General features: G+C 40.6%; 1 protein-coding gene across 5 annotated transcripts in view; it reads left to right on the top strand.

Moving 5' to 3' along the window:
- yaf2 (YY1 associated factor 2) overlaps positions 1-21,083 on the top strand; it is a 117,988-nt gene that overhangs the window by 60,276 nt on the left and 36,629 nt on the right. Inside the window, exon 1 of one of the 5 annotated variants that reach the window (XM_069903299.1) lies at positions 12,091-12,230. The exons of the other annotated variants lie outside the window; for them this stretch is intronic. Within the exon in view, the coding sequence (XP_069759400.1) occupies positions 12,094-12,230 (137 nt within the window). The 5' untranslated portion in view covers positions 12,091-12,093. Of the gene's footprint in view, positions 1-12,090; positions 12,231-21,083 lie in introns of those variants that run through there. 5 annotated transcript variants of the gene reach the window in all.

Genomic DNA, 21,083 nt, shown 5'->3' with positions numbered 1-21,083 from the left:
GGTTCTAAGGAGCTGCTGTCTCTTAGTGGATGGAACAGGTTGAGCTGCTTGCCAGTTTAAACTTTGCTGTACAGCTCACAGTGGCAGAAAAATTGGGCTCTCTTCAGAAGGTCCAGAAGCCTTATGTGTGAATATGCTTCAATTATTGTTGGTGTGTTAGGTAAAAGAGCCTGATCTGTGCTGAATGACTCCATGTTCATGTGGTTGAAGAAAAGACTGGACAATTGGATAAACCACCTACCTCAACAAGTCTAGCGTTATGTACCCGAAAAGTTGCAGCAAAAGGCTTTAACTGTATCTGTACATCGCACTTGCACAAATGATAAATTCAGATGGTCATGTGATGCTCCTCAAAGATCATGGAATAATCTCTCTTGCTGAACTGTCAGAGTTGCTATGCTCTCCTCATTAGTTGTTGATTTGTCACCCATGTCTGTGAAGTTGCCCCAAAATCCATCTTGATTTCTTTTTGAACAAATACATAGGCTGTATATACAAATACATTTTAGGGAACCGTGGTTCCATGCTGTGCACTGTTCCAATAAAGACTGGTTGTTGTTTCCACGCCTGCTTTTTTGTCGTTTCAAAGCCAATCAGCTTCTGAGTTGGCTGACATTTTCTTTCAGGAATTTCAACTTTTTCTTGTTTTTTTTAATGCATCGTAACACTTTTAAAGAGCATGTTTATATTTATTTTGTATTCTGTAAAGATAGGGTCTTAAGTGGTGCTCATCTTTCTTTTGTCATCTATAGGAAGTCTATCATTCTCAATTCATTGTTTAAAATGCAAGATGGCTCCGACCGCGTCTCAAAAGAAGTTATTAGTCAAACAATATAAACTATTCATTGCCCCAGCACCAGGCTTTATTGATGTTTCACGTTTGATCATGAGCTCTTCATAAAATGTCTACCAATTCCCATTTTCACATTGTGATTAATGGTTGATAGATCTTTTGATGTTCAGACAATTGAGGTTAATGCAGGAGAATGGGGTTGAGGAAGAATATCAGCCAGAATATTGATGAATGGTGGGGCTGGCAGATGCTTGCAGTCATTGTGAAGATGTAGTGAGAACCTGCTGTTCTGGAGGGTCTGTGGAGGGCCCTTACCGAGGATCTGCTGTTACGACATTGCTCCAAAGCTGAGCGATCAGAATGTCACACATCATCTGTTGGATCAGGGCCGGCATGATTTTATCACCTCAAACCTTTATGTCTCAAAGAAAACAACCATAACTCATTCAATCTTTCCTCATAGATGTTATTTTTCCAGTCCTAACAAATTCCTTGTGAACCTCCTTCTTCATCCTCTCCAATGCAACCAGGTCTTTGCTTTGTGTGGTGACGGGAACTGTGCATTGTATTTGAGCTGTAGTCTAACTATGCTGTATGCAGTTCTAAAGTAACCTTCCTACCCTTCCACTCTATGCCTCCGCTACAAAGGAATATATCTTGTATACCTGTTCAACCATTTTATTAACCAGTCCTGTTGTCTTCCAAGTGTCTTCACATCAACACTGCAAGCTCATTTTGCTCCACATCCTCCCTCCAATTTATTAGACATTCCCTTGCCTTTTTGCATCTCCCTAAATCCCTTAGTTCTTTGGATTAAATTCTATTTGCCACTTTTCTCTCCAACTGATCAAATGTCCAACTTTTTTTTTCACACTATGAACCATACTGACCAAAATACATACAAACATTTCCCTCTTGAATATACAAAGTGTCATTTTCTCCCCTTTTTCCCCCTCCCTTCCCTCCCTCCTTCACCCCACCCTCCCCACCCACTCAATGTTCAACATATATGATACATTAATCCCATTAAACAATGTCATCACACAATGAAAATAAACAAGAAATTTGTGTCATCTACTTTTACACACTGGGTCAGTTCATTTCGTCTTCTTCTCCTTCTGTCATTTTAGGCGGTGGAGGTCCGCGGTAGGACTTCTCTGTTGTGTTCCATGTACGGTTCCCAAATTTGTTTGAATACTGTGATGTTATTTCTTAAATTTTATGTTATTTTTTCCAATGGAATACATTTATTCATTTCTATGTACCATTGCTGTATTCTCAGGCTATCTTCTGATTTCCAGGTTGACATAATACATTTTTTTTGCTACAGCTAAGGCTATCATAATAAATCTTTTTTGTGCTCCATCCAAATCAAGTCCAAGTTCTTTACTTCTTATATTACTTAGAAGAAAGATCTCTGGATTTTTTGGTATATTGCTTTTTGTGATTTTATTTAATACCTGATTTAGATCTTCCCAAAACTTTTCCACTTTCTCACATGCCCAAATTGAATGTACTGTTGTTCCCGTTACCTTCTTACAGCGAAAACATCTGTCTGATACTGTTGGGTCCCATTTATTTAACTTTTGGAGTGTGATATATAGCCTGTGTAACCAATTATATTGTATCATGCGTAACCTCGTGTTTATTGTATTTCTCATAGTTCCGGAGCATAGCTTTTCCCATGTTTCATTCTTTATCGTTATGTTTAGATCTTGTTCCCATTTTTGTTTAGGTTTAAGCTTGTTTCCTCATTCTCTTTCTCTTGCAGTTTGATGTACATGTTTGTTATAAATCTTTTAATTATCATTGTGTCTGTAATCACATATTCAAAATTGCTTCCTTCTGATAACCTCAGCCTGCTTCCCAATTTGTCCTTCAAGTAGGTTTTCAGTTGGTGGTATGCAAACATTGTACCATGAGTTATTTGTTTAAAAGATAATAATTTATTTTCTGAAAAACAATTTTCTATTCTTTTGATCCCTTTTCTCTCCCATTGTCTAAAGGAAAGGTTATTTATTGTGAAGTTTATTTTACGTCAATATTAATTTTGGTAGTTGATAATTTGTTTTTTTCCTTTCTACGTGAACCTTCTTCCAAATGTTGAGCAGATGGTGCAGTACTGGTGAATTCCCATGTTGTACCAGCTTTTCATCCCACTTATATAGTATATGTTCTGGTACCTTCTCCCCTATTTTATCTAGCTCTAATCTGGTCCAATCTGGTTTTTCCCTTGTTTGATAAAAATCTGATAGGTATCTTAATTGTGTTGCTCTATAATAATTCTTAAAGTTTGGTAGCTGTAAGCCCCCTTGTTTGTACCATTCTGTTAATTTATCTAGTGCTATCCTTGGTTTCCCCCTTTCCATAAGAATTTCCTTATTATTTTCTTTAGCTCCTTGAAGAATTTCTCTGTTGGGTGAATTGGTAATGATTGGAATAGGTATTGTATCCTTAGGAAGATATTTATTTTAATGCAATTTACCTTTCCTATCAGTGTTGGTGGTAAAGCTTTCCAATGTTCTAAGTTGTCTTGTAAATTCTTCATTTATGGCTGATAATTTAAATTGTATAGATGGCCTAGATTATTATCTAGTTGAATACCTAAGTATCGGATTGCTTGTGTTTGCCATTTAAATGGTGATTCTTTCTTAAAATTTGTGAAATCCGCATAATTCATTAGCATCGCTTCACTTTTATTTGCGTTGATCTTGTACCCCGATTCTTCTCCATATTCCTTCAATTTCTTATGTAATTCTTTTATTGATAATTCTGGTTCTGTTAAGTATACTATGACGTCATCTGCAAATAGACTGATTTCATATTCCTTCTCTTTTATTTTTATCCCTCTTATTTTATTTTCTGTTCTTATCAATTCTGCCAATGGTTCTATAGCTAATGCGAACAGTGAGGGAGATAGTGGACATCTGTGCCTAGTTGACCTGCTTAATTTAAATTGGTTTATATATCCATTCACTCTCACCTTTGCCAATGGTCCCTTATATAATGCTTTAATCCAATTAATATATTTCTCTGGTAGGTTGAACCTCTGTAGTACTTTGAATAAATAATTCCATTCTACTCTGTCAAAGGCTTTCTCTGCGTCTAAGGCAACCGCCACTGTTGGAGTCTTGTTTCCTTGTACTGCATGGATTAAGTTAATGAACTTACAGATATTGTCCGTTGTTCATCTTTTCTTAATAAATCCAGTTTAATCTAGTTTTACTATTTTTGGTACACAGTTCGCCAATCTGTTTGCTAATAGTTTAGCTATTATCTTATAATCTGTGTTAAGTAGAGATATTGGTCTATATGATGCTGGTGTTAGTGGATCTTTCCCCGTCTTTGGTATTACTGTAATTATTGCTATTTTGCATGAATCTGGTATGTTTTGTGTTTCTTCAGTTTGGTTCATTACTTCCAGGAGAGGAGGAATTGATGAGTCTTTAAGGTTTTATAGAATTCTATTGGGAGTCCGTCCTCTCCCGGCATTTTGTTGTTCGGTAGTTTTTTTAATATATCCTCTATTTCAAATGATTTTATTAATTTGTTTTGCTCCTCTTCTTGCAATTTTGGTAGTTCAATTTTGGGTAGAAACTCATCTATTTTGTCTTCTTTCCGTTCGTTCTCAGTTCAATATAATTGCTCGTAGAATTCCTTGAAGTTTTAATGTCTTCAACTTGATGTCACCTGAAGCTTTCCCTCTTACTGTTGACCAATTTTTGAGGTTTTTTATGTGCCATTTCATTTTGCCCTGAGGTCTGAACTTGTGGTGGAAGTGCTGTTTACAATATTCCTGCTGCAAAACCACACACTAACGCAATTCTGGTTTGATTTCCTGCTCTCCCTTGAATTCCATGAGCTTATTTGGCAGCTGTTTGAAGAGAAAAAAGTAAACTACTGTGGATTCTCGAATACACCATCCACTTTGTCTTTCCTTGCACTTCCTCAAAGAAATCAATAAAGTTAGTTGGGTGTGACCTTCCCTGAACAAATCCTTGGTAATCTTGGAGGATGGATGACTCTGCCCTTTGGAATGTATTTCAATAATTTTCCCACTACCTAAGTTAAGACAGCTGGCCCACTGGTGGCCTGTATTGTCCTTCCTATACAACAGTATAACATTACTCATCCTGCAATCCTCTGGCTCTGCTCCTGCAGCCACAGAAGACAGAAACTAGCCAGAGCCTTTGCACTTTTCTCCCATGGTTCTTCAACAGCTAGGATGTATTCATTATTGCTTGGACTTGACCCTTTATTCTTTTTAAAATATTTTTTTCTTTTTAAAATGTTTTTTTCTTTTTAAAATGTTTTTTTCCTTTTTAAAATGGGTTTTTCTTTTTAAAATGTTTTTTTCTTTTTAAAATTTTTTTTCTTTTTAAAAGGTTTTTTTCTTTTTAAAATGTTTTTCTTTTTAAAATGGGTTTTTAAAATGGTTTTTCTTTTTCAAATGGTTTTTCTTTTTCAAATGGTTTTTCTTTTTCAAATGGTTTTTCTTTTTCAAATGGTTTTTCTTTTTCAAATGGTTTTTCTTTTTCAAATGGTTTTTCTTTTTCAAATGGTTTTTCTTTTTCAAATGGTTTTTCTTTTTCAAATGGTTTTTCTTTTTCAAATGGTTTTTCTTTTTCAAATGGTTTTTCTTTTTCAAATGGTTTTTCTTTTTCAAATGGTTTTTCTTTTTCAAATGGTTTTTCTTTTTCAAATGGTTTTTCTTTTTCAAATGGTTTTTCTTTTTCAAATGGTTTTTCTTTTTCAAATGGTTTTTCTTTTTCAAATGGTTTTCTCTCTTTAAAATGTTTTCTCTCTCGAATATTATCTCCAGAATATTTTAATAAAAAATGTACAAAAAGGATACAATTCAGTAAAATAGCATAGACATTTACACAAACTAAATGAGACATTCTGTATATGACTAACATACTTAAATTATAAATCATATCCATAATTCGTATTCTAATTAGTATGAATCTTTAGATGAAAATGAATAATATAATTTTTTTTTAAAGAGGAAAGAAGAAAATAGTAGAGGAGAAAAACTCAAACCCCTAATCTAACCACGTTGTGAGATGCTATATATGACTGGTATTAAAAGAAAATTGAAGGTAGTAAAGTATTAATATAAGGAATGTAGGTGGAGCAGCATCCTTCTCTTTAAAATTGCACGCCTCGCTAAAAGAAATAGCATGACTCTGAACCAAAGATAAAAGAATAATTTTTGACCCTTTTTGAATATATTAAATCTTTCATACTTTAATGTTTCAAACATTTCAGACTCATGAACTTCAGCATGTACCCCTTGTCCATCAAATACCATAGGCCATTCAGCCCTTCTAGTTTGTGCCAAAACATCATTCCTCTAGTCTTACTGAACTGCACCCATTCCATAACCCTCCAGACCTCTCTCATCATGTATCTATCCAATTTATTCTTAAAATTTAAGAGTGAGCTCACATTTATCACATCAGATGGCAGCTGGTTCCAAACTCCCCCTAATAACCCCACCCCCAAAACCTTCATCCCTAAAGCCATGTCCACTCTTATTTATTTCTCCCAATTTAAGTGGAAAGAGCCTACTTGCATTTTCTCTTGTCTATTTCCCTCATAATTTTGTAAACCTCTATCAAATCTCCCCTCATTTTTCTATGCTCTAAGGAATAAAGTCCCAACCTGTTTACTCTTTCCTGGAAATATTCTAGTAAAGTAAAAAGTAAATCACAAAAATCTGTAGATACTGTGGTTGAACTGAAACACAACACAAAATGCTGGAGAAGCTCAGCAGGTCAAAAGTGTCCTTTATGTAGCAAAGTTAAACGTACATAACGCACGTTTCGTGCTTGAGCCCTTCATCAAAGTATGAGTAAATCTCTGCACTCTTTCGATCTTACTTCCTGTTTGATGATCCTTCCTGTAGTTTGGCGACCAGAACTAGACACAATACTCCAAATTTGGCCTCACCAATGTCTTGTATAACCTCACCATAACATCCCAACTTCTGACTTCAATAGTTTGATTTATGAAGGCCAAGGAGCCAAAAGATTTCTTTACAACCCCATCTACATGTGATGCCACTTTTAGGGAATTCTGTATCTGTATTTCCAGATTGCTTTGTTCCTCCACACTCCTCAGTGCCCTTCCATTTACTATGTCCTACCTTGGTTAGTCCTTCCAAAATACACGAGCACCATTGATGGCTTTCTTGCTGGATGCATCACAGTGTGGTTATGGTAGCTACTCTGCTCAAGATCAAAAGAAGCTACAGAAGATGGTGAATACAGCTGAGAACATCATGCAAACTTCCCTCTCCTCCATGGACTCTATCTATATCTCCTGCTGTCTAGGAAAGACAGCCAACAAATTGCAGTAATCATTACACCCCAGACAATCTCTTCTCCCACCTCTCATCAGGGAGAAGACAAGCGTCTAAAAGCACACACTGAAAGATATTTTATTTCCCACAGTTGTCAGGTTCCTGAATGAACCCCACAACAGTGCTCTCACACTATACATGTTGCAAATTGATCTTTTCATTGCAATCCTACACTATCTAATTGTGTTCTTTAAATAGAAGAACCTTTCTCACCCTACTAAGTATTTTGTGACAAATTTACCTAAACTGAGCATTTTGGACGTTGCCCTTGCTTCTCTTTTGACATCATCCCCTTCTCTGGAAGCCAGTGGCAATAAGTTTAAGAATCTTTTGCACTTCCTCTACCTTCACATTGAGGATGCCTTTCTTGGGCTTTGCCTTCTTGGAGGTTGAATGGTTGTGGCAAGTCACTGAACTCCTGAAAGAGGCATGACCAAGGAGTGCTGTGAAATGCTCATCCCCCTGCCCCAGCGATTGCAACTCAATGACTACTCAATTGACAAATAAATTCTAGGACAAACCAAATTGCCCTGTCCAAATACGATCAACAACCTAAAAGTTCCTTCCTGCACCACCACAGGTCACGGCAGTGTGTACCAACTACAAGAAACCAGTTGTTAACTTTCTGAAGCTGCTTCACTTCCTCTTATCAGCCCTGTGAGCTCTGCAGATCAAGAAGTTACGAGACTACCTCCATCACTGGTTCCCTTGAGGTTTCACATCATCCTGACTTGGAATGGTATTGTGGGCCTTCACTGACCTCGCTGTTATTCACAAAATGTTCCAGGTGTAAGCTTGTGCACTCTTGACTTTGAACATTGTTCTTTCATCCAAGACCTGCCCGCTCCAGGTGAAGCACAACTCAAAACACCAGTTAATTATGGACTTTGGATCTGTTACACCTCACCAGCAGCAATTGAGAGACGCATAAACAGATGGGTTAAATTTAACATAAAATTTATTAACAATAATAGAATTACCTCAATAAACTTAACACCTGAACATAAGCCTTATGGCAGCTCTACATTAACAACAGATATTTATAAGGTGTACGTGGGGGGAGAAAAACCCAGACTATTACAGTACAAACTCAAAATGCCCACCAAAAAACTTCCTTGTCAGTCATGTCAAGTCCGTAAGTTTAAAAGGAACATCTCGCAAAGTCTGGTCTCGAGGCTTGGGATTCTTAGTTTGGTTGCACATTGGTCTTCTAGTTGGATGTGGAGACAGATGGCTGTGATCACTGTAGATGTATGATCACTGTAGACTTGGGACTTTCCTGAGTTTAGAATGTGGTAACAACCACCTTTGATTTCTTCATGCAGTAACCTCCTAGTTCATGTCTTAGAAGTCCACTTTAGGGTTAACAAGTGATCTTCTGTCACATGTCTTCCCCTCTAAATACTCTGTCTTTGGTCGTCAAGTGACTCCTATCACACGGTCCTCCTCTTGGAAGGGGACTGGGAAAACCCAGGTCGGTCACACACGCAAACTCTGGGTATCAGAGTGGCACAAACTGCTGTCAGGACAACTGTGCTGGCACCCACGGACAAAGTAGCTCAGTCTCCTTTCTCCCACTGACAATCTGCCCTCCAACAAACCGACCAGCTGCCAACCCATTCAAAAACTCAATGCACCGGGCTCTTCAACTGCCCCAGCAAGTGCCTTTAGTTCCCCCTATTGGTGGACAGAGGTTGACAGCAGCTGGTGCACTCTCCGTGAGCCCACTGGCTTCTAATGCATGGCTCGCATGCTTCTGATAGTTGTCTGCTTTCCCAGCAGCTGTCAATTTTTCCCAGAGCTACCTCAATTCTTCACAGCAGTGCACAATCCTTTCTTTCCCCTGTAGGTTCAGTCCTGTCCCTGGTCCGAAAATAAAATTGTCCAGGGTCCATAACAGGTCCAAAAGTTAAAAAGTTTAATTCACGCCCTTGTGAATTTTCTTTCTTGACATCTGCTTCATGCTGGCAGTAATCCTGGTGCAGCACCATTTGAATTGACTTTGTATGAGGGTTATTGGAAGGATGGACAATGGAGATGGTGAGGCTAATGCCACAGCTGACTGTCAAGGCCTGTCCTTCTCCATTGCCGGGGAGGATCATTGGAAGGTGATAGATTGTGTGTGTTCTTGGACTTAGCCCGTTCTGTGGCTTAGTTTGGATTTTTACTCTCCTTGATTCTAGACCCTTTATCGTTCTTGCCTGTTGGAAATCCATCAGTCTCAAACTTATTTTAAATTGGCTCAACCTCCAATAGTTGTGAGAGGGAGTTCACAGATCTGTAGAAAGAATTACTTCTTGAGGTGATCCCTGAACAATCAAACCCTTGCTCTGATTATTCTCTCTTGTCCTGGGTAGCAAGGAAACGATTAATTCCATTCAATTGAAGCTTCTATTTTTAAAATGTCAAATAGATTATCTAGTTGTGGGAATGTCTATATATCCTGTTCCCAAAGTGATTATTTTTAGTCCCAGCACTAGTCTGATGTAATTGTGGTGCTCCACTCTTGAGGCCCATGAACATTCAATGAGTTTATTGTCATGTACATAAATACAATGTACAGATGCTCTGTAACTCCTCCTTGCTGCAGTCACGCAGGTACACCAACTACTTCATAAAATCTTTCCTGAACTGCAATGTCCTGTATGGAGTACATGTTGAGGCAGGCACCCATGTTATTTGATGAGAATGCCTGGGACCTTCCCAATCTGCATAATTCAACATTTATTCACGTGTTGCATTTGCCCCTGGGCTGGAGTGAGCATGCATATGTAAATGGTGTATTTTTGTACTCCTCTCCGTGCACTGCACCATTGCGGCACAGTTCCCTACACTTGTTTAGTTGTTCATTCATTATTATTGCACTACTTGTGCAAGTTGAGTTGCCTGGAAGGAAAAACAGCTTTTTACCATAACTTGGTGCACCCGAGTTGTAAAACCCTAAAAAAATTCTCAAAGGGGAGGGGGGAAGGGTTGACTTATACACCGGATTTATTTTTGAGACCTTAAATTCGCAACAAAAAAAACCAGATTAATGTCAGTCAGCGTACAAGTTGATGCTAGTAGCACCTCCCTAACACCTCCCCACCGCTGGGCGCCACCATGACTGGTCCTACCTGGGACCCGGAAGTCTCACCGTTGCCTGGTAGGCCGAGGTTTCTGCTCCTGCCTGGAGCACGATGTTGCCACTCCAGCTCTGTGGGCCGTTGCTGTTGGCGTCTGGTAGGCAGAGTTCTTGGGCTGAAAGATGGCAGATGGAGTTTAATGTAGATAAGTATGAAGTGCTTCATTTTGGGAGGAATAATCAAAACAGTACGTATGCAGTGAAGGGGAGGGCACTGAGTAATGCAGAGGAACAGAGCGATCTTGGAATAATGGTTCATGGTTCGTTGAAAGTGGATTCTCATGTAGATAGGGTTTAGTAAAGAAGGCTCTTGGTATGCTGGCCTTTTTAAATCAAAGCATAGAACATAGGAGCTGGGAGGTGATATTGAGGCTGTTCAAGGCATTGGTGAGGCCAAATTTGGAATACTGTGTGCAGTTCTGGTCCACAAACTATAGGAAAGATATCAATAAGGTAGAGAGGGTGTAGAGAAGATTTACTAAAATGTTGCCTGGACTGCAGTATCTAGAATACAAAGAAAGATTGAGTAGACTGGGTCTTTATTCATTGGAGCGTAGAAGGTTGACGGGGGATCTGATAGAGTAGATGTGAATAGGTTCTTCCCCTTGAGAGTAGGAGAGATTGGAACGAGGGGTCATAAGTTAAGGGTTAGGAGGCAAAAGTTTAGAAGTAACATGAGAGGGGGCTTCTTCACTCAGAGAGTGGTGGCTGAGTGGAATGACCTTCCCGAAGAGGTGGTTGCAGCAGGTCAATTTTGTTATTTAAGAGAAGGTTGGATGAGTGCATGGATGTGAGGGGATTGGAGGGTTATGGGCAGAGAGCGAGTAGGTGGGACTAGAGGAGATCACTGAAATTGGTGCGAACTAGAGGGGTTGAGATGGCCTGTTTCCGAACTGTAATTGTTATATGGCTCCTTGCAGCTTTGTTACTTGCTATTGGGGTGTTTTTAAAAAAAAAATTTTGGGTTGATCCTGGGAAGCCCGGACAGCCTGAAAAATGGGGGTTGACTTGTATACCGGATATACCATAAAACCCTTAAAATTAGGGTTGACTTGTACGCCAAAATATGTGGTATATTGTCATGTACAGTGCAATGTACAGAGGCACCCAAATTCTTTCTTGCTGCAGGCACACAGGCAACATCTGCAAGGGCAAGGTAATTTGCCACAATATACAAAGCTTGAAAAAAATAAAGATGGATAAATATTTACAGTCAAGTGCAAGGGAAAAAAAGTGAGGTTTCAATTATGCAAACAGAACTTTTGGTGATCCCGAGTTGTTTATGGTTGGGGTAATGTGGGAGGTCCAAGAAGCTTGATTACTTTTGGGAGAAGGAAAAAAAAACAGTCCTTGAGCACTTGAGGCTTCTGTTCCTCTGTACAAAGGGAGCAGTGAGAAGTGGTTGTAACCAGGGTGATTGGGACACTTTATGATGGAGATCTCTGTCGTACCTGTTGCATCAAATTACATTCTTTCTGTAAAAACGTAAGAGTTTCAGTCATACTTCAAAACAATCCGAGGCCATTGATGGTAAATGCTGTCTGAGTAACAACAACTTGGTAAAGCTCATCTTGCATCCTCTCGTGTTTGTTTTTTATTGACGTGTACAGGAGAATCAGCTTTGTAAATTAAGGAAAATGTCATCTTTAAATTGATTATTGGGTCCCTTTACTCAATCACTGTATCCATGGAAACATAACCTAAGTTGTAACACATCAGTTTTCGGGCATGAGCCATCATGTTCGCTTTGATTATTCTCTGCATGTGGAATTTTGACGAGTGGCACCTTGGTTCTGGCGGAAGTCAGCTATGGGCCGGCAAGTTGCTCTGCGTCTGTCGAGATCATCTCTCTGGCGCACTGCACACACCTTTGCCCCATTTCACCCACCCAGGGAGAGCAAGCAGTCTGCGTCAACACTTCGAAAAATCACCAGTCCAAGCAGCATGTGAGTATTTGACATCCCAGAGCGCAGGAACATTCTTTCAAGTAGTGGCAAGACTGACACCATTCCTCCTGTACATGTCCAGACCAGCCACTATAAGTCAGTTCAAGAGTTGAAATACTTTCTCCTTTTCAGCAACATGAAGAATAATTGTGTGATTCCACAAGTGGATTTTTTTTATCAATTTAAAAAAATTGTGTATGGTTAGTTACAAATTCCACTTTAAAGTTGTGCATGCATATTACATTTTGAGGTGGTGGAATGACAGTATTCAAGTATTTGGGAGCTAGAATGCATCACAAGGGAAGTGGATGTTATTTTAAAAATGCTTCATCCACCATGACGGTTTGACCTAGTGCAATATTGAATTGCTCTGCACCAGTGGTTTTCAAACTTTTTCTTTCCACTCACATACCACCTTAAGTAATCCCAATGCCATAGGTTCTTTGTGATTAGTAAGGGATTACTTAAAGTGGAATGTGAGTGGGGGGAAAAAGATTGAGAACATCTGCTCCAGACCCAATTGTTACTGAAATATTTTACTTGAGAAAAATTGTCAATGGCCCATTTCCTTTGGAGTTATGAAACCCTGCACCTAATAAGTCAATTAGGTACGATTGAAACAGAGGTTTTCAAACTTTTTCTTTCCACCCACATCCCACCTTGGTCTTCAAAGGAAGTAGAGGTCTTGGTGCTCTTGACTATTGCATCAATATGTTTAGTCCAGGTCAGGTTACTGGAGATGTTTACTCCCAACTACTTGAAGCTGCCTGCTGTCTTCATCTCGGTGCTATTGATGTGAATAGGGGTGTGTGGTCTCTGCCCCTCTCCCTCAATAACATTCACTGAATCTTGTGTTAACTGCACCTAAATGCATGCATGTTAAATGCAATGTCAGATATTGTAGATGCAGCCTGCTGCAGGTTAAGTGAGAGCTCTGGGATATATCTTGCAAATATTCTTTAAACCCTCCCCAACTAGTTCCAAATCAATTTGAATTGAATGGTTTATGTCATATCTAGTAAGATAGAGTAAAGACCTTTACTTTGGATGATGGTCAGGCAAGTCAACTTGTACAGCAGGTAGTCCAATAATAATAAATAAATAAAACAGTAAAGGGAATAGTCCAACAATAAGTCAAATTTTGCAGGGTATGGAGAAAAGTACAGTTAAGAACAGTACTAGGACAATATCTCTTACCAAGGAGAGGTCCATTTAATTAAGAGTCTGATAACAGCAGGACTACTTGGATTAGGGCATTTGTGTTTTCAAACTCTTACATCCTCTGCCCAACAGATGAGGGGAGAGAGAACCTGACTGGGGTGGGATAGGTCCTCCAGCAGAACCAGTGGCGCCTGTCTGCAGTGAAACCTGAGTACCTTGAACGTGCATTAATGGGATCAGTTGGGGATGAGACTGCCTAAAGGTGGTTTCCAACTTTGGGTAACTTCACCCCCATCTCGTTCTACTGATTCCATCTCTTTATAACTACTTTTTCCTTTCCTCTCTCTAACTTTTCTTCCCCTTCCTCCTGTGGTCTCCCCATCTGTTGCTCCACCTGTCACACCTTCTGAACTATACCCTACCACTTGACCCCAAGGTTATATCACCTAATTTTCACTTTTAAAAAGGGTCCTGACCTGAGCTGTTGACTGATCATCTCTTCCCATGGATGCTGCCTGACTTATGGAGTCTCACCAGCAACTCGTTGATTGCTCAAGGCTCTGCCATTGGCTATCCTTGTGTTCCTTCATTTCCTGGTCCAGCTCTGGGCATATCTTCAGTCTGTCCTGCAGCTCCCTGTTGCAAGAAAGCGGGTGAAGAGGTGTCGTGGAGATAGCTGTGGGAGTTGGTGAGTTGATGGAATGTGTCTGTCGAGTTTGTCTCCCAAAATGGAATGTGAGGGGCGGGGGTCAGTTTTTACTTCCTTTGGATGCTGTGGGACCGACTGAGTTCCTCCTGAATTTCTATGTGTTTACTACAGGAAAGATGTCAAGCTGGAGAGAGAACATAAAATTTACAATATGTTGCCATGGCTCCAGGGAATCCTGGGGTTTAGATATCGGGAAAAGTTAAGGAATCTGGGGCTTTATTCCTTGAAGCTCAGGAGGATGAGGGGTGATCTCAGAAGTGTACAAAACCTTGACAGAAATGGATTTGTTGAACAGAGTTTTGTCCAGTGGTTCTCAATCTTTTTCTTTCCATTCACATACGGTAGATGACCCTTTCCAATCTCCAGTATTTCCTAATTTAAAAACATGTCATCTTCACAGAAACGTAAGTGACGTTATTCCCAATTACTATCTTAATAATACAAAAAAAAACAAACTCTGTAGAGGCAGCTGTAAATAAAGAAATCTGTAAAATGCTAACGATATTCTTCTTTAAACAAATATAAAAGAAATAAACAAAATAAGATGAATTCAAAGAAAAACATTTCGATCCCTTGTGCCTCCTCCACGATTCTTTGAAGAATGAAAGCAAGGCTCCCAGTACACCCAGATATTACAACATATGGCGTCCTAGTAACTATGGTAACACTACAAACAACCATTTATCTTAAAGGGGTGGTCATAAAATTAACCAAGAAGTAAAAACACAAGGCTTTAACCTTTACACATATCACTAAGTGTTCCCTATGCCATCGGTGCTCTGTGATTAGTAAGGATGTGAGTGGAAAGGGAAGGTTGAGAATCACTGCTCTAGTCCAACTGTTACTAAAATATTTTGCTTGAGAAAAATTGTCAATGGCCCATTTCCTTTGGAGTTATGAAACCATGCACATAACAAGTCAATTAAGTACAATTAAAACTGGTTTTCAAACTTTTTCTTTCCACCCACATACCACCTTAAGCAATCCCTTATTAATCTCAGAGCACCTATGGCATAGGGATTACTTAGTGGTATGTGAGTTTAGGGGAACAGTTTGAAAACCACTGGTTTTCAGTGGTTGGATATGGGTCCAACTCAGGCAGATGGGACGAGTGTAGGTGGAGTACTTTGGCAAAACCAAGTTGGGCCAAAGAGCCTGTTTCCACTCTGTATGACTATGATGAAGGAATGGAATGATATTGGTGGAGATCTGATCAATTCATCTCTCTGTCAATGACTCTAATGTCTTCAAAGAGTGTGTGCATGTAATTGTTACACCATCCCTGATGCAAATTAAGCTCCAGGAGTCATTTGTCACTCTTTGTGCTGGTTGTTGATGAAAGGATTTGTTCTGGCCTTTCCTTCACCCAAGTCTGTTCCTCTTTCATCTCATTGAAGTCTGGTCATTGTATTACACCACACCTTCCTTGGCTGGTTCTAATGCGCTCTCACTAAACAAAAATAAAACAGTTGTTTGCTGTTCTCCTGCCTGTGAACAATAGACAATAGACAATAGACAATAGGAGCTGGAGTAGGCCCTTCGGCCTGTCGAGCCAGCACCGCCATTTTACAGATCATGGCTTGGGGGGGGGGGGGTGCGAATTTTTCGGTGTCAGTGTAAATGGATCTAGATTGGTCTGAAGAAAGGTAAGTGGGGGGTGGGGGGGTTTCTTCATCCTTTCAATCAGAGATGGGTGTTGCTCCGGATCTGTGAACTGAATGGCTGGATAGGAGTGCCTCTGTTGACCTGCATTGGATGCTACAGCACAATAGAGGCCCTTCAGCCCTTGATGTTGTACCAACCCATATATTCCCCCAAAAAACGAATCCCTCAATAACTATCCCTCTATCCCATAATCCTCTATTTTCCTTTCATCTATGTGTCTGTCTAAGAGTCTCTTAAATACCCCCACTGTTTCAGCCTCCATCACTATCCCAGGGCATTTCAGGCACCCATAAATCTGTGGGTTTTTTTTTTAAAAACCCTGACGTCTCCCTTAAACTTACCAAATCATTTTGTGCATGTCTTCTGGTGTTTGCTGTTCCTGCCATGGGAAATAGATGCTGGCTGTCCACCTTATCTATGCCTCTCATAATCTTGTAGACTTCTTAAGTCTCCTCTCATCCTTCTACAGTCCAAAGAGAAAAGTCCCAGCTCTCATAACTTGTTTTCCAATCCAGGCAAGATCCTGGTAAATTTCCTCTGCACCCTCTCCATAGCTTCCACATCCTTCCTGTAATGAGGTGACCAGTGCATCTTGTCATAGTCACGGCTGTTGTGTACCCAAATTCAGAGGGAATATGCACAGATTCATGGAACATTATGACCCGGAACAGGCCCTTATTCCATAAAGTAAAGACTCACGGTCATGCAATAGTGTGGAAAGGGTCAGTTAAGAATTGAAAACCGAATCTTTTTTGGGTTGGTATACGATGAAGCCCAAAGTACATGCTCTTAGCTGTGCAATTGTTCATGGAGCATGGAGAGAGGCCCTTTGACCCGTGCTGGCCATTGGATACCAAGCTATGTGGTTCCCTTTTTCTAGAACATGTCAGATTTCACTTGCCCTTTTGGAGGAAATCTTTTCTTCCAATGCAGAGGAGGAGGAGGAGGAGGGGGAGGAGGGGGGGTGAGGAGGTGGGATTTGAGTTAGGATCAAAATAAAAGAAGATCCCTTTAGACTGAGATGAACAGATTTTCTTCAGCCAAAGGGTGATGAACTTGTTGCCACTGACTGCTGTGGAGGCCAAGTCATTGGGGATATTGAAAGCAGAGGTTGATAGGTTCTTGATCAGTGAGAGTGTTGCAGGTTATTGGGAGAAGGCAGGAAAATGGGGTTGAGAGGAAAAATACATAAGGTGCAATTTGAATGGTGGAGCAGACCTGATGGGCTAAATGGTCAAACTCTCCTCCCATGCCTTGTGCCCTCTGCCTTGCATTCTCAAATGGACCTCTCTCCAGCAAAAGATGTCCCTGCACTGTTTATCTGTACCATTTGCCACACTTACACTTTGTGTAACACAACACCTTTGCTTTATTATTGAACAACCTGCTGTGTTTGAGTACGAGTTGACTTGCCTGGATAGCACATCTCAGTAGAAATTATTCAGTTTGTTTCTTTGGAGCTGGAAAATCCCTATTTATTGCTCAGCCATGTCTTGAATTGATCCACTTCAGTAGCAGAGTGACTCAGAATGGCTGAGAATGAGGGGGCCCAGTGTCCACACTTGCCTCGCTCACTTGTGCATGGCAGGACTGCAGCCTTTCTTGGTGCATGCTGGCTCCGTGCACCAGCTCCACAACAGTTGCTCAGCAACACAGAAATGTTCCCTTTCCCTTGGAGTTGGGAGGCAGGGAAAACCAGTACAGATTCCGTGCTTCCATTGAGTTCTGCCTCTTGTTTACAGCATCAAGATTTTGACTCAATGAATTGTTACCCTTGTTGACTTTATTTTGACTGAACTTTGGCAGTTTGTGCCATGAAGTAAAACGAAATGGAAAAGATGTTGCAAGGAGACAATTCAGCCATTGAGTTGGACCCATCTGAAGATCGCTGACCCAATTGCAGATCATCAGTCAAAGTGAAAATGAGTGCAAGTTCACAGGATCATGGGGCGTTTTTAATCTTAAGACTGTGATGATTAAAGGGCATTTTAAAAGCTGCTGTGAGTGGGATGCTGCCCAGAGCAGTTGATTTACTTTTTATTCCCCCCCCTTAACTTTCCAGCCTCCTGAGACCCAAACGGAGAATTGACTTGTTTCATTCAGTTTCTGTCCTTGAGACTTCTCCCTGCCTTGATCATCAAGCTCCAGTTGTTGATAAATAAGAACATGTGCAGATACTTGGGTCTAGTGCAGGATGGAATGGTGCTGGAGACACTCACCAGGCCACAAAGCGTCCATGGGAAGTAAAAGTCCGTCATGATTGGGAACATCAAAATTCAAGCAGATTCCTGTATAAAAAGGGGAGAGGAAAGAGCTAAGATGCAAGTGGCAATAGGTGGATACAAAGGGGAGGGGAGAAGAGAAAGAGCTGAGAAGGGATGGGGGGAGTGAGGAGAATTCTTAAGAATGGTTGCTCTGATAGGAGAAGGGTGAGGAGCTGGAGGGAGACCGGGGATAGGGAAAGTGAAAGAGTGGTGGGGGGGGAGGAAATTAAAGGAAATTGAAGGTCGAAATTGATGCCATCTGGAGACTGCCAAGACGAAGGTGCTCAATGGAGCAGTCTCCCAGTCTGCATCCAGCCTCCAATGTAGAGGAGGCCTCATTAGCAGGAATGGATAGAGTAAATGATCTGTGGTGATTCACATGTGAAGTGTCCCTTCACTTGGAAGAGCTGTTGTGGGCCCTAAATGGTGGTGAGGGAGGCAGGCTGATGGAATCATTGGATGGTTGTCCACAATGAATGGTGGAACATTGATCCACAGTGATGTCAGCTCCTAGTGCTCAGTTGATGGATTCTCTGCCTTCCCCCTTGGACTCATTCTGATCCATACCCTGAACCTGTTGGCTGAGACCATCCTGGCCTGGTTCACTGAAGCTCTGTGCAGTGCCAGGGACTCACGGGGGATGTTGGGACAGGCCTGGCCACCAATCTGTTGAGAATAACTTGAACAGATGGCTATGCTGTAAAACCTTTCACTTTCAGAATGAAACAAACAATTACAATTGTTAAAGGCTTTTTTTTTAAACAAAGAATTACCTAACAATTATTAAAATCAAAAGAGAAAACATGGTATGGCACAGAACAGGCCCTTCAGCCCACAATCCTGTGCTGTCTTATATAAAACAATGACATCATCAATCTAATCCTTCCATCCCTCACATTATCTAAGGGTTTTTTGAATGTCCCTATTATATCAACACCTCCAACAATACATTCCAAGTGCCTACCATTCTCTGACATTTCCATGAACTTTCTTCCACTCACCTTAAATGCATGTCCTCTGGTATTGGCCATTACCATCCTGGGACAAAGGAGCTGGCTGTCCACCCAGTGTAGGCCTCTCATGATCTTCTATTCCTCCTATGTCATCTCTCATCCTTTGTTGTTCCAAAGAAAAAATACCTGGCTCTGTCACCCTTGGTTTAGAAGCTGTGTTCTCCAATCCAGGCAACATCCTGGTAAATCTTCACTGCCCCCTTTCTAAAGCTTCCATGTCCTTCTTGAAATGAGATGATCAGAACTAAATGCCATTCTCTCAAGTGTGATGTAACCAGTCTTTAAGATCTACAACATTACAAAGTTCAGATTTATTGTCAGAGTACATACATGACATCACCTACGACCCTGAGATTCGTTTTGATGCTGGCCAGGATTTCTACTTATCAGTTGTGCAAAAAATCTACTCCACAAAAGATGTGTAAACAGAAGAAGGAAGTGTAAACAAACTATGCAATACAGAAAATAAATATTTAATAATAAATAATATATAGAGTCCTTGCATGAGTCTTTGAGTTTGCTGTTGAGGAGTCTGATGGTGGAGGGGTAACAACCTGTTCCTGAAGCTGGTGGTGCGAGTCTTGTGGTACCTATACCTCTTTCCTGATGCCACAAGTGAGAACAGAGCATGTCCAGGGTGGTGTGGATCCTAGATGATTGCTTCTGCTCTCTGACGGGAGAGGTCCATATAGATTTTCTCAATGGTGGGGAGAGTTTTGCTTGTGATGAACTGGGCTGTGTCCACGACCTTTGGCATGGCTTTCGACTCAGAGGTATTGGGGACTCCATACCAGGTTGTGACACAGCCGGTCAGCACACTTTCCACCACACATATGAAAGATTGCCAAGGTTTTTGATGTCATACCGAACCTCTGCAAACTCCCGAGGAAGTAGAGGCATTCACGATGACATTAGTATGTTGGGTCCAGGAAAGGTTCTCCAAGATAGTGACTCCCAGGAATTTATATATACTTACCCTTTCCTCTTCTGGTCCCCCAATGATCTCTGGATTGTAGACCTCTGGTTTTCACTTCTTAAAGTCGCAATCAGCTCCATGGTTTTGATGACATTCAGTGCGAGGTTGTTGTTGGTGCACCATTCAGTCAGGTTTTCAATCTCCCTCCTGTATGCTGACTTATTGCCCCTTTTTATGCAACCCACTACTGTAAATGGTGTTATTGGTCCACTGAGCCACACAGTCATTGGTGGAAAATGAATAGAGCAGGATGCGAAGTACACAGCCGTGTAGGGCTCCGGTACTGATGGAGATTGTGGAGGAGCTGTTCTTCCCAATCCTCACTGATTGAGGTCTGGAGGTGAGGAAATCCAGGATCCAATTACACAGTGGGGTATTGAGGCCAAGATCTTGGAGTTTGCTGATCTGATTTAAGGGGATGATGGTAGTTGATTTAAATCAGTGGTTCTCAACTATTTTTGCCCTAGGCCACATTTGAATTTTTCAAAAAAAATGTATGCCCCACTTTAGCAGAAAAAAGTTATATATTCAAAAGTTTTAATTAAATCATTTACTGCAAGTGCATTTCGATGTAATTAAGGTCGGGGATACAGGGGAACACATATTTCAAATTCACCTACTACTTCAGTATGCCAATCATCTCAAACACATATTCACCAATTGCCGTCACTTCAGTGGGAACCTCGCCCCTGACGCTGGCTGCAGATTTTTTTGATTTGAGGGACTAATTTTGTTAGTTTCAACTTTATCTCCACGTTTTGTAATTTACAGTTGGTTTCTCTTAGCTTGTAGCCAATCTCTAGCTGCACTGAAGCCACATTCTACTAAATAAGACAATGGAAAATGGATCAATAGTTCCCTTGCTAAAGTAGTTGAGTTTGGGTATTTCTTTTTGATCTCATTAGGCAGCCACATCCTGGTTCCTTTCACTTTGGACAGAGTTTTCACAGATTCATCATGTTGCAACTCAGATAACTCCTCTTGGTATTACACTGGAACTTCAGATAAGTCCACCAGCAATGACCATTGTCTTTCAATCACAAAATCCATCACTGAAGTTGGTAA

Source organism: Narcine bancroftii, chromosome 11, assembly GCF_036971445.1.
Source record: "Narcine bancroftii isolate sNarBan1 chromosome 11, sNarBan1.hap1, whole genome shotgun sequence".
NCBI classification, from domain to species: domain Eukaryota; kingdom Metazoa; phylum Chordata; class Chondrichthyes; order Torpediniformes; family Narcinidae; genus Narcine; species Narcine bancroftii.
The sequence above is the reverse complement of the archived record's forward strand: the minus strand, read 5'-3'. Positions and strand labels throughout refer to the sequence as shown.